The sequence below is a fragment of the Buteo buteo genome, chromosome 4 (assembly GCF_964188355.1).
Source record: "Buteo buteo chromosome 4, bButBut1.hap1.1, whole genome shotgun sequence".
Lineage (NCBI taxonomy): Eukaryota > Metazoa > Chordata > Aves > Accipitriformes > Accipitridae > Buteo > Buteo buteo.
Window position 1 is genome coordinate 61,874,767 of NC_134174.1, and position 16,733 is coordinate 61,891,499.

General features: G+C 40.3%; 1 protein-coding gene across 1 annotated transcript; it reads left to right on the forward strand.

Moving 5' to 3' along the window:
- Positions 1-221: 221 nt before the first annotated feature.
- Positions 222-14,553, forward strand: LOC142030699 (inactive pancreatic lipase-related protein 1-like). Its single transcript, XM_075026988.1, has 12 exons — positions 222-270; positions 1,043-1,197; positions 1,706-1,831; positions 2,476-2,610; positions 3,689-3,797; positions 6,756-6,875; positions 7,129-7,248; positions 8,677-8,795; positions 9,936-10,065; positions 11,190-11,301; positions 13,075-13,242; positions 14,470-14,553. Exons 1-12 carry the CDS (start codon positions 222-224, stop codon positions 14,531-14,533), a joined length of 1,407 nt encoding a protein of 468 aa, XP_074883089.1. The 3' UTR covers positions 14,534-14,553.
- The last annotated feature ends 2,180 nt before the right edge of the window (positions 14,554-16,733 follow it).

Genomic DNA, 16,733 nt, shown 5'->3' on the forward strand with positions numbered 1-16,733 from the left:
TGGATTTAAGCTATGCTTTAGTAGATTTAGGAGCCCCACAGTCTCCAGCGGAGCAAGCAAACATAAAGCTGACTCATACATATCTCACATAGATACATGTTGCAGAGAAGAGAGACACAGCACACTTTTCACCTTGAGAAAATTCAGCACCAGAAAGCTAAGTGCATTCGCTAATCAAGCAGGTTAGCAAATCCTAGCTGCTTCTTTTTCTACTGTTCTAGATGATTGGAATTTGGATACTTGCACTATTTCTGCTCAGCGCAGCAGAAGGTAAGCATATGGGGTTAGTATTTATATAGCCTTTCTATGCTGCTATATTTTGTGAGATATTATTCTACACTATGATGCCTTAAAACTTACTGATTGAGGTTACATAGTTCACTTTCCTATACAAGAACAGTGAGACAAGTGTGTGTGCATGTTGTCCTTCCTCTTCTCCACTCTGGAAATCCCACCCTAGAAGCATGCAAGAAATGCTGGTGTTTTCCATCTCATAGCAAAGCTATTGCTCTACCAAACCTAGGAAATTATTTGTTGTACTCTTCTTTAGTGATGGAAATGGAGAAAAAGCCAGGGGTGGGGGGCAGAGGCAGTCTAATGAGGGTATAACTTCATATTCAGCAGAAGCCACTGGCTTGTATAGTATAAGAGTTCTCACGTACAGTGTAGTCAGCTCTTCAGCACAGTCTCAAGTTATTGCTGATTATTTGCAATATCTTGGCTTGGTATTAGGAGAAACTCATCAGCTGTCTTTGCCTTAGGCAAAACACAGCTGGGGAAAGATCCAAGGTATGGTACAGGATACCCATGGAGAAACTCCACTGAATACTTTGTTGATGAGCAATAGGATGGTTTCTTTCCTTGGGGCAAACTGTAGCCTTTGAAGAGCTCAGAGAGGGCAACTACTGGTCTTTGCTTTCTGTAAACCGTAGGAGTTTCAGGAAACCAAGAGACCTCCAGAGAAGAGGTGCTGTGAGTTATGACCAGCCTGCTCCGCTTCTTTGCTCATTCACATATTATTGATCTCATCTGTGGGCTACAGGCAATGAAGTTTGCTATGAAAGGCTTGGATGTTTCTCAGATGATATACCATGGTCTGGGACTGCAGAAAGACCAATCCATAAGTTACCCTGGGATCCAAAAAAGATAGACATTCACTTCCTCCTGTACACAAGAGAAAATCCTACTGTCTTTCAAGTAAGTATTGCGGTTTAAACATTAGTAAGTCATATGCAAAAAGAATAAATAAACACAGACTCCAGCTGTGTTCCTGGAAAGTATTAGAAATGGCCAAACCTCCACTTTATGCAGGAGACAAGCTCTTCCATCTCCTTGGCAGGGTCTCTGGGACAGAATACCCTCCTCCAACCCTCACAAAGCAGCACGCCCCCATTTTTTCTGTATGGCCACTGAGAAGTACTGGAAAACTGTGCATTTTTTAAATTGTTGAGTAATTTTTTTTCCACAGATAAGATAAAAACACATTAAAATAAAGTCCTGGCTGCTCTAAGATATATGTCAAAGCTTGCTTTGAATGGAGATACAGATCTCAAGCCACAGTCACATAAACACTTGCAGATGAGTTTAACATTGCATAAGTTTTAAATACCTGTACAGATGAGCATAGTTCATGTCTTTGCAATTTTGACATTACAGAAAGCAGATTTAAATGTTTATTAATTTATTAATTTAACATCTACAACAGGAGATCTCTGCAGTTGATGCTGTAACAATTGACTACTCAAATTTTAATGCAAGTAGGATAACCAGATTTATAGTACATGGATTTATAGATGATGGAGAAGAAAACTGGCTGTCAGACATGTGCAAGGTAGGTACCATGGGGAAATTGTGTCCCTGTGAAGTTCCTTAGTTTGCATTTATAAACACATTCCTATAAATTGCCTGTTTCCTCCATTTCTAACCAATTTCTCTCATGGTACTTGTAGTGATAAGAAAGGTAAAAAGGCCACATTTTCAAATTGTTAGCAACTTACATATGTAGCTCTGCACCTTGAGGAAAAGCAGGAGGTAAAATGCATTCAATTCTTTTCTTTAGTGAAGTAAGTGACAACAAGATTTGGCTCGTAAGCGTCCTTTTTCTTCGTGAAAACAATACAAACCCTGGAGCAAGATACTGCTTAGGAACTAGGGTGAATCCAGAAATAATTGCAGACTTATAACTATTGCATCATATTTCTCCAAACAAAAGACAGGTTTCTAGATGTGGAAAGTCCATCACGAAGGTATGGGTTGCCACATGGGTGTTGGAGGCTGAGGACATGGGCTGACCATTAACAGAAGCAATAAAGCTGTAAAAATGTACGTCTGGAAGGGAACTGAAGGACATCATTTAGAACAAAGCTTTCAATCTAGGACTTACTATGAACAGTGAATGAAATAAGCAATATGAACCAATTCCAGATTGCATTTACTGTGGGGATCTTTGGTTTTTACTTTTGTTTTACAAAACAGAGGATGCTTTCTGTGGAAGATGTGAACTGCATCTGCATAAACTGGAAGAAAGGCGCAAGATGTCAGTACACCCAGGCATCAAACAATGTCCGTGTTGTGGGCGCTGAAATAGCTTATTTTATAAATGTTCTTATGGTAAGAATCTTGCAGTTATAAAGCTATAGTTATAATGCTGATTTGAAAGAAATACTATTCAAGAACTTTCATGAATGTGAATGTAACCATCAGAAAACATTTTCTTCTACTCAGTGATCATTTTAGAAGTTGTGCTGAAGACAGACTCTTTTTTTTTTTTTTTAAGTTAGAGAACTACGTCATAACAGCAGGGTTAGCCAACTTAGGGATATGAAGTTCTACAAGATGTCCCCATAGTATAGCCAAACAGTTATTCCATACATGTTAACAGATGTAAAGTGTGTAGTTTTAAATACGCAAACAGACACAGCAGACTGCCTTCTCAGGAAGACAAAACCTACCAAACTGCTCTTAAGAATGCCAGAAAATCAGCTGGCAGCCAGCAGCAGCTGGAGGACAACTGCTTTCCAGTGAGCAACAACACCTGGGGACAAATAGGACCCAGCCAGCTGCCTCGGGGAAGGTCACTGTGTACACTGCCCAAATCTACAGAAGGTGCCACATGCCCCCTTTCTTAGCCAGCTTCACATGGGAAGCGATGCTTGGTTTGAAGCCTTCTTTTAATCTAAGTGCTTTCAACACACAATTCCCATAAAAGAACTGTAAACTACTTAGATAGTAGGCTGGGTCTAGGAGTGCTCTGAACCATGTCTCACTCTCTACATGTGCATTGCAGCCACTGAATCACTGTCCAAAAAGGGTGAAGGCATCTCTCTTCTCATGTCGTCCTCCAGCTGCATGTGGTTCCTGACCTGCCAGGTGTAATTAAGAGTTCCTGCCTGGCTGAAACTTGCAAGCCAGATAAACATCCTGTGAATCTTACTGGGTCTAGGATGTAAAATAGATACAGAGCCGTCTAGAGTTTTTGCAGCCTTCAAATGAGAGCAGCACATGAATAAGGAGTTTTGAAAAATCTATGTATTGGGCATAATTACCTAAACTGGGAAACAGATCCTGAAATACTATAGGAGTTCCTGAGTCTGTAGTCAAATTGAAAGTAGTTTTTCAGCCCCTTTTTACTCTTCCCTGTTGCAGATGAAAACAGATGTAGTAATTTTTTATATTGCTATTTTCTCAGAAAAAATATAGATACTCTCCAGCTGATGTTCACATAATTGCCCACAGCCTTGGGGCACATGCGGCAGGTGAGGCTGGCAGGAGGGTGCCAGGGATTGGAAGAATAACTGGTAAGTCAGTGACTAAAGACATCACAGCTTAACAAAATGTTGCTGTTCAATTTCTGTTATGATTGTATCTGACTGTGGGCTGTAGTTTAGTCAAGGGTAATTTGGACATTATAGAACTTAGCTTCTTTTCATAGTACACCGGGGAGTGGTACCCTGGTAAGTGTGGGAAAACAGTCAGTGTGATGATTATTTTGCTTGCATATGTTTACACAGCAAAGGAAAGGCTCCATACAGCTAACAGAGACAGAAGGCCCCCTGCAATACATTAATTGACTTGCTGATAAACATTAATGGTTGTGGCAATCTCTGCAGAGCTTGCTTTCTGGTGCTTCAACCTAGCGGTGTCACTGCCCAGACCAGTGCTAGTTTGGAGCAGGAAGGGAGCGATGCTATAACATAACAATACTCCATTGTCACTGTTAAAAATGAACTTGCAATAACTACCGTACAACCAGAAGCAGCTTGAGTTGCCATGATTGCTTTTCATAATGATTTGTCCAACACTAATGTAATAAAACAGACCAGGAGAGTAATCCCTACCTTCCCTGTCCTAGCAGCTTTTCTCCTGCCATTTTCATCTTTCATTAATCTGGCCTGTTATACAGCAGCACATCTGATGCACAATATCACCCACTGCTTGCAGGTCCCTCCAAAGCATGCTAGAAGCAGCACAACAGCGAGTAGTTATTTTGTACTGTAGTTTTTCTAACAAATATCATTTTCCAGAAAAGGATGGATTAAACCTGACATTTCAGAAGCAGTAGGCTAACCTTCCTGATATACTCATTATGACCTTGCTTTGCTATGTCTACATAAACTCTTCACCTAGTAGAGTACATTAACAGCAATTAAATTACCTTTTTTGTTTTTATTTCCTGCAAACTTTCTAAAGTTTAATTTCTTCACTTAACTGTTGATACACTAATCTCTGTATTTCCTTGGCAGCAAAAATTGAGTCGCACAGGATTATATCATCTGTCCATATTCAAGTAGACTTACTAAGAAACTGCACTCATACTTAACGAAACAGTCAGATTTCAACTGAATCCCTTTTTTTTTCTTCTTGAAGGAGATCACAGGCATTATGTTTAGACAACCTGTATTAGTTTGAGCTACATGAGCTCCCTCTTACTTTCCAGATAATATCAGAGCTGACTGATCAGAAAGCAGCCCCCCATTTTCACTATATTCCTAAGTAATAGGTGTCCCTTTTAAGTGCTCCCACATTTCGGAGTTTAGACATTTGTAAGGAATATGATGTTGTTCTCTTAATTTTTGGTCAGCTGTACTGATTCACTTTTCGCCTGCCCAGCACTGAATTGCTCTGTTGTCTTTCCCTGTTGCAAGTTACACACTCTATGCTCTGAGAAAGTGAGAAAGCCTCTCACTAAGCCAGGTTTTCCTGTTCAATTCTATCAGGGAGGGCATTTTTGGTTCTGGTTTGTTTTATAGCTGTCCACATATCGCTCTGAATACGCAGAATCTGGATATCCTCCACTGGTCCTATAAATAGTGTCTGTGTCTTGCAAGATCTAACAGATCAAGCCTCTGTGACTATTGGCCAGAAGCGTTTTCGTCTTCCCTTTGATCCAACAGCAAGTTTTCCTTTTTCAGCGTCCTTGTAATCTGCTCTCTACCCACACTAGCTGAGAGCAAACAACTCTTGAAGAAACCATTTTGCAACACTGCAAGACTTAAATGATGAAAATGCGTACGGCCAAGAGGCAAAGCGAAGTTCCATGGAAGCGCAGGCTGTCTCAGATCTCTGCCCATAGCAGGAGCATCAGTACAACACAGCCACCGCATAACCGTTCACCCTATCCCTGCGCTGTTCTTCAAGGGATAGCCCTCATCTTTCTTAAAATGTTTAACTGACTCTTTAAGAAAGAAAATGGCAATCAAACAGGCATATTTATTGCAACATGAATTCATTTCTAAAAAAGATATTCAGATATTCCAGAGACCTCACAAAGCAGAGACACCATTTTGAGCATTTTAAAACCTCCAATAATGTCCCAGAGAACAAAACTGAAGAGAGGTATTATCAGCTAAATTTGTGATCAAACCACGCCTTTCTCAAAATATAGGAAACTCACCCCGCAGTCTGCATTCTTTAGCAATTTTTTAACATGTTCAGCATTTCCAGAGTTTAAAGCTATGGGCTTGATCTCCTTATTCATCATGGAGTCAGCGCCAAGGGCGGTGTGCATTAAGCAGAGTGACCTTTCATACACAAAAGACAATTTTGGATATTATTAACGCAGCCCTTTTCAATTGTTACTTTTCCTCTGGGATTTCAGGCTTGATGAACCTTGGACTAATAGTCTACAAAATAGTTTACTAAGAGCAAAACCAAATCTGCTGCCCAGGGACAACAAGAGATGCAAGTATAAGGTAGCAAAAATTATGCAATTTGCAAGACTTTACAAGCTCCTGAAATTGCTGCAGCAATTTGGGAAGCAAATTAATTCTGTTTTCTGCTAGGATCAAAAGCAAAGATCATCACTTCAAAACTAGATGTTTTTCCAAAACCTGACTGGAGCCACAAGCAGGCAAGCTGGTTCCAACACCTCCAAGCACATGGGGTGCTATCAGCATCAATTACTGTTTGAGTACATTGAGTTACATGGGATGCAGACGCAGCCACCTCAATTTGAGCAACATTATTAAAGGGAAGTTCAATTTTAAAAAAAAAAAAGTTACATCCAAGTGGGAGTCAATATTCATGTAAATCAGTAAAATTTAATAGGCTTCACACAGGTAACCCTTTCTCCTTCCTGAAAAGCCACTTGGTAAGAGAGAGCACATGTTATCATTTTATTAATGCCTATACTACTTAGATATAAGGAACCATAGGCAACTATATATGTAATATTCATTATATACAATCATAGTGTTATGTAAAATGATACATCTATATCTCCTTATCTATACATAACACTAGTCTTTTTCTTTCAGGACTGGACCCTGCTCAACCTTATTTCCAAGACACTCCACTTGAAGTCAGACTGGATAAATCTGATGCAGAGTTTGTTGACATTATCCACACAGATTCAGCTCCCACAATCCCCTACTTAGGTGAATATTCAGCTGTACTGTATTAATACTAAATTATTTATGCTTTGTGGCACTTAAGTATCCTAATCATTCATCAAGACTCAGTTGTGCTGGGTGATGTATAGACACAGAACAAATACACCATTCTGGTCACTAACAGCTCATATCCTAAAATACCAAGCACAGACAAACTTCAAGCCAGTAGCTATAGGTATGAGAAAATACTAGACAATATTAATTTCAAACCTACTTACCCCCGCTTTAAATGCTTCAGGTTTTGGCATGCCCACAGCTATAGGACATCTTGACTTTTACCCAAATGGAGGAAAGCAAATGCCAGGGTGTGGGAAGAACCCTGTTTCACAAATTGTAGATCTCGACGGCATCTGGGAAGGTAAGTGTTTTGATTACATTACAAATTCCGGGGAAACTCACCCCTCACAATGTAAGGACTTAAATTCTCTTAATTCAGGTGTTTTGTATTAGCTTTTGGTGTGTCCATCAGCAATGGCAGCTGCAGAGTGCAGTGAAACTGTTGATATGCTCAAAACACACTATTTCCCAAAGCTTATTCAAAAATAAACAAGACAAAGGTGTTGCCTCTGGAAAATATGCCTCCTCTAAAGTATTTTACAGCAGCAACAAAAGTTACTGAAACTGTGCCAAAAATTTTGAAGGGTCTGTAACAACACATTTCACTTTGTTTCTATTTAGTTGCCCAGCAGCAATACTGGGTGGAGCAGGGCAATGATGCTCACAGCTATTTCTGTTAGGGTATCTTCAGCTGCAGTTCTTCTGAGATAGAGCAATTTAATTTTTTTTTAATTACCTATTATAATCTGGGTTGCATTAAAGCAACATCATTGTGTCTATTTTTAGTCAGCTAAAAAAAAGAGTGGCACATAGCTGCTCAAATACACTGTTCTCTGTTGTTTTACATGGTTCTAATAAAAGCTCTAAATATTAGAAAATTTCCTTATAAAGTTTAATTGTACATTACATTAAAAAAAATCCCAAGATTTCTGCTGTAGAGATTTTTCAGTATATTATCTGAGCTCTTTCCTACATTATTGCAAACACCTTAAACTCTGAGAATCCATGAACTTATTTGTGATGACTAGCCTTTTTCTCCAGGTTTTATTCAATGCAGCTAGAGGCATTACTTTTTCTTTTTTTCTTCTTTTTTTTTTTAATAAACTTGTTATCAATAATGGGGAATTAAGGCACAAAGAAATAACTGTGTTGTATATGATCTTCTTTTTAACCTAAAGTCAGGAAAATAAAGGCAACACAAAGGAAAATAATATATTCATTATTTTAATTTTAAGAGTCTCCCTTCCTTAAGCACCCCCCCCAATAATAATAATTTTGTTTTGAAGTCCTCAGCTGGAGCAAATCAGCATTGCCCTAGGAAGTTCACTGTTAAATACTTTTCATTTGGTTTTCTTTTGTTATGGTAATGCAGCTGCTGCCTACAAAAGACCTGCTTCATGCAGTTCTCATTTCTATTGTGAAACTCGGTCAGATTGCTTGAATAAGTGTTTGTGAGGGAAGGGGAGGGGCTGGGCTGAGCTGAGCTGCACAGTTGAGCTCCACAAAGCATTTGAAGTTTGCATTTTATACCTGTTGAGTCAGTGACATTCCTTAGAGCATCAATTCATTGCGAGAGCAAGCTTCAAACCTTACGTTTGATACTCCAAGAATTGTGATGAGGCTTTTGAGGAGGAACGATGTATCCCAATGACATGGCAAGGGCTGTGCCAGTATCTTTCCTCGAATGGTAACAGAAAGGGAGAACTAACCTGGGAGCATCTTTTCACAGGAACTCGGGACTTTGTGGCTTGCAATCATTTGCGGAGTTACAAGTATTACTCTGACAGTATTATCTACCCTGATGGATTTCTAGGCTATTCTTGTGCTTCATATGATGTTTTTGACACAGTAAGTATTTCTCTGAGCCTCAGTATGGACCATATCAAAAATAGTGTCTCTTATGTATACATCTGAAATTCAATTTATTTATGCTAGCTTGCACCCAATGAGTGCATCTGTAAGAGAAGTAAGGGTCAGACATCCTAAAGTATTATACCTCGTTCAGCTGACATGGGTCAAAGTAGAAAAAGGCAACAACAAACAGGGACAGCCCTCATTCTGTGCTGGTGTGACAGCCCTGAGGTACTACTGGAGCTAGTGTGGCTTCTGCAGGTCTGCTCTGCTGCATCAAACTGGGGAAGAGGTAAGGAGAAGAGCCTGTCCCTGTAATCACCAAATGTATTTATCAAACTGCAGCGAGTGGAATCCCATACTGTAGATGATGAACTTTCAAACACAGCTTAAATGTTTTCTTTTCAAAACAACAAGAAGGAAAATAACATGTGATGACCTGATGGGGTCAGTCCATGATCAAAGTACTTTGGTGACTTTAAGATGGCCTCAGGGACAAAGCGCAATGGTTTATGGACCAAGGTCAGGAAGCCCTTCCCTGTCCCAGACTGGGAGATGAGGAGCTACAGCCCAAGAGTAGCAGGGAGGCAACAGGCTTGTCATATCCTACAGACAGAGGTATAAACTTACATAGTGCTTAGATTGACCTTTACATGTTCTGAGCAGGTAATAGAGATCACACTTCTCAGGTCACTTTGGGAGAAGGTGACTACCTGCTTCTGTCACCATAGTAGAAAACTGCTTTCATGACAAAAATGAGCTTTGTTTTCAAGACAAAGCCTTTCTTGACCCAACCTGAAGGTATAAGGAGACATAATTCTTTCTCATCAGTTGCTGGGAAGGACACCTCCTCCTCCCCGCTCCAGTTCAAGACTACTTAAGGATGTCACTGCTGTGGCTGGATTGAGCTAAATGGCATGAGAAAAAACATAGAGCCCTGAAAAATCAGAGCCTTTGAGAAACTTGTCTAGCTTATATGATCCTTCCTAAGTCACAGAAACTGTTACTTCAAATTTGTTGCTGCTGTGATACAGGGCCAGTTAGGTGGGTATGTTAAAAATAAGTCCTATGACTAATTTTTTTTTTTTTCTTGGCTGGCTGGATAATTTTATTAATAGATATATTTGTTTTCAATAGGAAACCTGTTTCCCTTGCCCACGAGACGGATGTCCAAATATGGGTCACTTTGCAGATAAATTTAAAGGGAAAATTAAAAACGATTTCCTGAAACTTTACCTGAATACTGGAGAAGCCAGGGATTTTCCTCGTGAGTTTCAATTGCTTCCATTGCTACTTACTCCTTGTAAACAACCTTTTTAATTTTCCTGTTTTACAATTAATTTTAACTGATGAACAGACCTCATAGCAGTGCAGTGGCTATTCAGTCCTTCATGCCTTTTTCTCTTTTGGTCCAACACTAGTGCACAATTTTGGGCCCTCCAGTACAAGTAAGATACTGACAAACTATAGAGTCTAGTGGAGGTCACTGAGATGTTTAGTGGGCTGCACTACAACGTGCAAGGAGAAAGGTTAGGCAATGCACAGAAGTTGCAGCAAGGCAATTTCTTAATTAAATAGTATGAAAATTACTGTCACAATGATAGTAGTTAATTGCAGGAAGAGGGGTCCAGAGAAGCCGGGAAATCGCCATCTTTGGAGATGTTCAAAACTCCATTTGACAAAGGCCAAGAGCAAGCTGATCGTAACTGGCCTTGTTCGAGAAGTGGATGGACGAGATGACCTCCTTTACAACCTCAGTTATCCTAAATGTCAGCTCTCACAAGACTGTTCTTCCTTCACCTTTGTAAACAAGAATCAGAGAGGGAACAGCCGCTTTTGCTAATTGCACACTCAAAGAAAGTTCCCACCCACAAAAATTATTTTCCTTGAGCTTCAGAACTTTTTTACACTCCTTCGACACTGCTTATATTCTGGTATGTATCAGTATTTATTTCTAACACCTCCTTCTTTCCAGCTTCACTGTATATGAAAACCTTCATGGTCAAAATGCTGAGGTCTACATTGTGTTTACCATATTATGGACTAGCGCTTTTTTTCTTCCCAGAAAGTAACACAAATGTCTACCCATTTCTCACATTGATCTCATCAGGGCATAATGACAGGTCTGACTTGCTGGTGTTTTGTATTTGTTTTGCATAGTTATAACCCAAGGAAGAACAACAAGCACCAAGATTAAGGTGTGAGAGCATTGTGTTAACCCCTTTGAGTCCAGACAGCCTGTGATGTAGCCTTGAGCTGAAAGTGAAGGACAGCATTAATTTTGTTTTCTTTCAACTACAGTGTACAGACTGAAAAAAAAGACAACACTTGATATTTTGGAGAGTGTTTCTCCCTGGGTACAATCTAACTTACCGTATTTCTTCTGTGTAGTGTGGAGGTACAAAGTAACCGTGACCCTCTCTGGAAGGAGTAAAATAAAAGGATATGTAAATATTGCCCTGTATGGAAGTGGTGGGAACACAAGACAGCATCAGATCATCAAGTAAGTTAAAAATTCAATAGAAAAGAAACTTCTCTTCTAGAATATTTAATTCATATTTTTAATTAATATTTCTGTTTACGTTGGTCTTATTTTAGAGGTAAAATTCTACCCCCTATGTAAATGCAGTGACAGTTTGCTCACTCTGGCTTTACATTTGAAGGGAGAAGGTTAGAATGCAGGATTTTAAAATGTTAGAATTTGATGTTACTTGTCTGCTGTCCCACTAAGGTCTTGCTGGACCTACACTAGTGGAGTTCTTATCTTCTTGTCTTTCACAGGCTTGTAAAATGTTCCCGCCACAGCTGCTTACAGCTAAAGTTACCTCATGATTTACCATATAAAAATCTATTTTTTTATTGCTCATAACTTTGCCTGCTTACACTGAAGCTGCTTGCTTGCCTTATGTGGTTTTGTTTATTTGCATTTTTCTTGTTTGTTTCAACTAAAATATCTGAAATGATGAAAAATAGAGAGAAGGCATTTTGATGTGGGTTTTGGGGTTTATTTTTTGGTTTTGTTTTTTGTTTATTGACAACTATGTCACTTCCACTTTTCCAAGAATGACTTTGCATCTTCACACTTGGCAGCAGGTGTTTGCTATGAGCTGATCCCAGTTTGCTGGCATGCATGCATTCACCTGAGACTAGCCTGCCAGTACTGAATGCACTCCAGCACTCTCTAGCTGCCATTTGCAGGGCCTGTGTCAATTCAATTGCTGGAAGTGAACTTTATTTTCCTCAGCAAATCTTGCTCTAACCTACCAGGCACCACTGTGGATCCAGTAAAGAAACAAAAAGGCAAAGGGATTTTGTCCTGTCTCTCATTACTTCCCCTACCATAAGCCTTTTAATATGGAGGAGAGTAAATATCATCTTCTGAAGGCAGATGAATGAGAAAGTGCAAAGCTAGGGGAAGGAATAAAAATCCTGTCTTTCTCATGAAGCTTGTTAAAACAGTAGAGGTTTCTGCTGGGTGGTTCTGCCGGGTCCTTTGCTTCTCCCCCCGCCCCCCTCCTGTATCTCTCAGGTAGTGTCTACAATAACAGTTCTGCAGTGATAAAGGCATCACACATTCAAATGTCTCTTGACTTCATACAGCAGGAGTAAATTTAAGAAAGTAGCCCTTCACCTTCAGAGCATGGGGGTGGGAGGGGGCAAAGGAGAGGATCAAAGAAGCATTGGCTCATATTCGGTGAGATGTAGTAGCTGAAGCCATTACCAGTCTCAAACTGCTGCCATTTAGAGCTTTGATGCTCGTGAAATGAGTAGCCAGATTAAAACTACGGTTACCCAAGAGCAGATGCACATTTGACTCGGCCACGGTGCTGCAACTGTGGGAATCTCTGCTAGAGAGCAGGGCTGAGCAGCTGGTAGATAATCCTTTTGGCCAACCCCCAAAAATGCAACATCTGTATCATATAAATTAATTAATATTAAGTGAAAATTTCATTTATGTGCAAAAAAACCTGCCTACATAAGCAACAGGGAGCAAGCTCTACCTTCTCCACAGGGATTGTCCTGTAACTGGGTCTTCATTGTGAGGTGTGACTGCGGCATATCAGGCCTACCTGCCTTTGCTGCTTCTGACAAACACTGATTTGGGATGAATTATGTTGGAAAATGGGCAATAATGATGTTACTATATTATAAGCTAAATACTGTCTCTCTGTTAACTTTCTACTCACTTGCTACCACAGCCAATCAGTTAACAGGACTGGTAATTCATATTAAATGCTAGCATGCCTCACATCCATAAAATGTTATTTTTTCACAGGGGAACCCTCAAACCAGACAACACTTACATAAACTTCATTGATGCAGAAGTTAATGTTGGAACAGTTACAAAAGTTAAATTTCTTTGGAACAACAACCAGTTAAATCCAACTTTTCCTAAATTAGGAGCTGCAACTATCACAGTACAATCTGGACAAAATGGAACAGAGTAAGTATATGCATTGTGAAAATCTTGAAAGTTACTCAGTAATACAGGTGACAAAATTATATGTGGGGTGAAAGCATTTTCACAAGAAAAGCTATTGAAAGCATTAAAAGAAAAAGACTCTCAAGAAAACCTTTTATTTCCTTCCTTTCAAGACACTGTTCCTCTATAGTTCAATTCACTACTACTTCAACTCTTTGCCTTAAATAACTTCAAAGAAAAACTTAAAATATTTCCAGGCTTCAGAAGAGCAAACTTCCTGTATAAACCTTTGGGTGAGAAAAATTAGCCATGGCTTGGATTATCAGCATCATTCTTGCCAGGCTCCTACTGTCCACAAGAATAGGTTATCTGTGCCTGAGCTTGCATTGGGACGTCTGACTTACTGTCAGCTGGAACCAGCAGACATTTTCCATTGATATTGATGGTCCCTGAGATCATAATTGATAAAAGAGGACAGTGATAATAAGCCTACCCCTCCAATGAGCAAGGCTAATACTTGGAAGCTGCGCTTAAAAGGCTACATATAAAGTTGAGGGAGAGAGGCTAAAACTGATTTCTCCAGACTTTGTGGAATATGGCTTGGATGTTCAGGTTATAGAATTACGATTTACTGATCCAGCTTTAGTCATTTTCCTGGACGTTTTAAACCAAACTCCCTCATTTGCCTGATCAGTTATTTTATTTTATCCACCCCACGACTGGGTATCTGGAAGAGGAGGTAGAGTATATGTTTTAGACCCATATACAAATTCATAGTTAAAATGCCATCACTTAAAAGACAACATGGGAGACGGAAACAGTTTCAAGCAAAGCAAAATGATTACAGACCAGCAGCATTACCTTTAAGCAGAGGTCCTAAGTCCAGTTGTAGTTTCTATTCACCAAAGCACATTGCTGATGAAGCGTACACCTGTAGAGAGGCCCTCACTCTTCTATTGACTCATGGCCTTTGCACAAGTAGTTGTGACAATCTGCATAGTGATGGTAGCACAAAATCTGGAAAAAAAAAGAAACTAAAACTAAAGGAAGGCAGGCAGTGAACCAGAATGAATACAGTCCTTCACTGCTTTCCCTAGCAGTAAAATTTCAAACTTAGGAGCTCAAAGTATGTTGTGTTCAGTTGTGTCAAATGACAAACCAGGTTACTTATATTAAAACAAATCCACTTATATAATCTCAACAAATGTTGACAACTCAAGGCACTTGTATCTTTTTTTTTTTCTTCAGATTCCGTTTCTGTGGTTCCGAGACAGTGAGGGAGGATGTTCTGCAAACTCTTACTGCTTGCTAACAGCACATACGGATGCCCCAAACCTTGCTGCCAATAAAAGCTACTCATGCATAAAACACTGGAGTCTGCGGTCGCTGGAGTTCTAATACTGGTGATGTGTGTTGGGGGGTTTTTGCTGGTTTGGGAGGTGGGGGTTATAGACAGAATATTTCTATAGACAGAATTTTTAGAGTAGCTTTAGGAGTGAATGAGCCAAAGCCTGTTGAAAAATTCCCCTGATTTCAGCCTATTTAAAAATAATTTCAGACAAGAGGAGGAAAGGGGGCAGGTAACAGAATCTGGAGTGTGGCTCCTGGGCAGTACCAAGAGAAAGCAGACCTGCTTGTGAGTAGAAAGCTCCAGGGAGACCGATAGCAGCCTTCCAGTACCTAAAGGCAGCCTACAAGAAAGCTGGGGAGGGACTTTTTACAAGGGCGTGTAGTGATAGGACAAGGGGTAATGGCTTTAAACTGAAAGAGGGCGGCAGATTTAGATTAGATATTAGGAAGAAATTCTTCCCTGTGAGGGTGGTGAGGCACTGGAACAGGTTGCCCAGAGAAGCTGTGGCTGCCCCATCCCTGGCAGTGTTCCAGGCCAGGCTGGATGGGGCTTTGAGCAACCTGGTCTAGTGGAAGGTGTCCCTGCCCGTGGCAGGGGGGTTGGAACTAGATGATCTTTAAGGTTCCTTCAACACAAACCATTCTATGATTCTATGAGAGGATTAAGGAAGCTGATGTTCTTAAACTGAAGGCTAAACCCAGAATTAGTGTGAGATAAGGATGAAACAGAGATAAGAGGGTGAGTGGTTACAAAATGAGGACAGAAGTTTAATTTTAATTACCTGTGAGAGAGGGAACAGTGAACATGATGGAGAACTGGTATTGTGTTCTGGTGTGTTAATGCTGAACTAAGCTTGTATCATATAATCTGGACAGAATGAGAATCTAAGAAAGCTGCAGAGCAAATTTCAAATGTTAATGAAGTTTCACTAAAATGCTTATAATCAGAACAATCACCAAAGTGTCCTGAAATCCCATATCCTGGCCCTCAGCCTTGAACAAAACTGCCAGATGATGAGGTCAAAACAGGTAATGCAATAAGGGAGTCACTTTTTCCCTGCTTTTTGATAAACACATTCAGCTGAAGTGTGGATAGTTCACAAATTAATTTCTGTCCCTACGTAATCCTGTCTCAGCTCCCTCAGCCTGCTGCTGCTTCTCCTCTGCTGCCAGGGCAACCCCATCCTCGCTGAAAAAAACACAGAATCGCTGGGGCCTGGAGATCTACCACTCCTTGGGACCTTTTGTCTTCACCAGTTTCTCTTGAGGTTCCCCAGACTGGGGCACTCTGCTCTTTCTGCCTCTCTGTCTGGCCTTTCCTCCCCCAGAATGTCTTGTCCTGAAGGACATCAACCCCCTAGCAAGGCTTCGGACTCCCCTTGCAGTGGTGGAGGTGGAAACCGATTTATTCAGTGTTGGAGCACTACTTTACTTTTCTAATACAGAACAAAAAGCAGTTTGATTAATTCAGTGCATTCTGCCAGCTCTCACAGGGTGATGGGAGGGAGAGGGGGCTGTAAAGAGTACAAAAAGAACCATCAGCACTGAAGATTGGCAATCTGTGGGCACACTCAGAGCTGGAACAAGTTCCTTATGGGAAAACCAAATTGTTCCTTGGTTTAACCTAACTGAAAAGAATGTGCCCCAGCAATTTCAATTTTAGTCAGAGATGTGCAGGCTTGCTTTTATGTTTAAAAACTGAACTGCACTTGTGCTTCTTGCCCAGATTAAAAGTCACTACCCAATTGTGCTGCCCCAGGAGCACAGTATGAACCAAATTTTGATGTGGAAAATCACTGTTTTCTGAGTCCCTGAAACCTTGGCTTTAGGAGGATAACAGGGAATAAATACATGAATTAGTAAAGGAGACACCGCTTGCTATGCTGTCATAGATGTGTGGGGTAGTAAACTGCTAAGCCAATTTCTTGTCCAACTTCTCTCAAGAGGGAAAAATGGATGTTTTTCACCCTGACGATATTACTTGTGTCTTCCCCTCGTTACATTGCTTCTCTCCCTGTGCAGCTCCTCATGGCAGCAGCAAGTGCACAGCAACGTTTGCTTTCTGTGTTTTCTCCCCAGCTTACACTGTCCATGAGGGGTATAAGCTAACACTTATTTTGGCTCCAGTTTTTCCCATCTGTGTTCAGCCTTATAGTAGAATA

Coding starts and splice junctions, on each gene's coding strand:
- LOC142030699 (XM_075026988.1), top strand. CDS start 222: ATGATTGGAATTTGGATACTTGCACTATTTCTGCTCAGCGCAGCAGAA. Junction 6,876..7,128: donor TCCCACAATCCCCTACTTAG/GTGAATATTCAG, acceptor TAAATGCTTCAG/GTTTTGGCATGCCCACAGCT. Junction 8,796..9,935: donor CATATGATGTTTTTGACACA/GTAAGTATTTCT, acceptor TGTTTTCAATAG/GAAACCTGTTTCCCTTGCCC.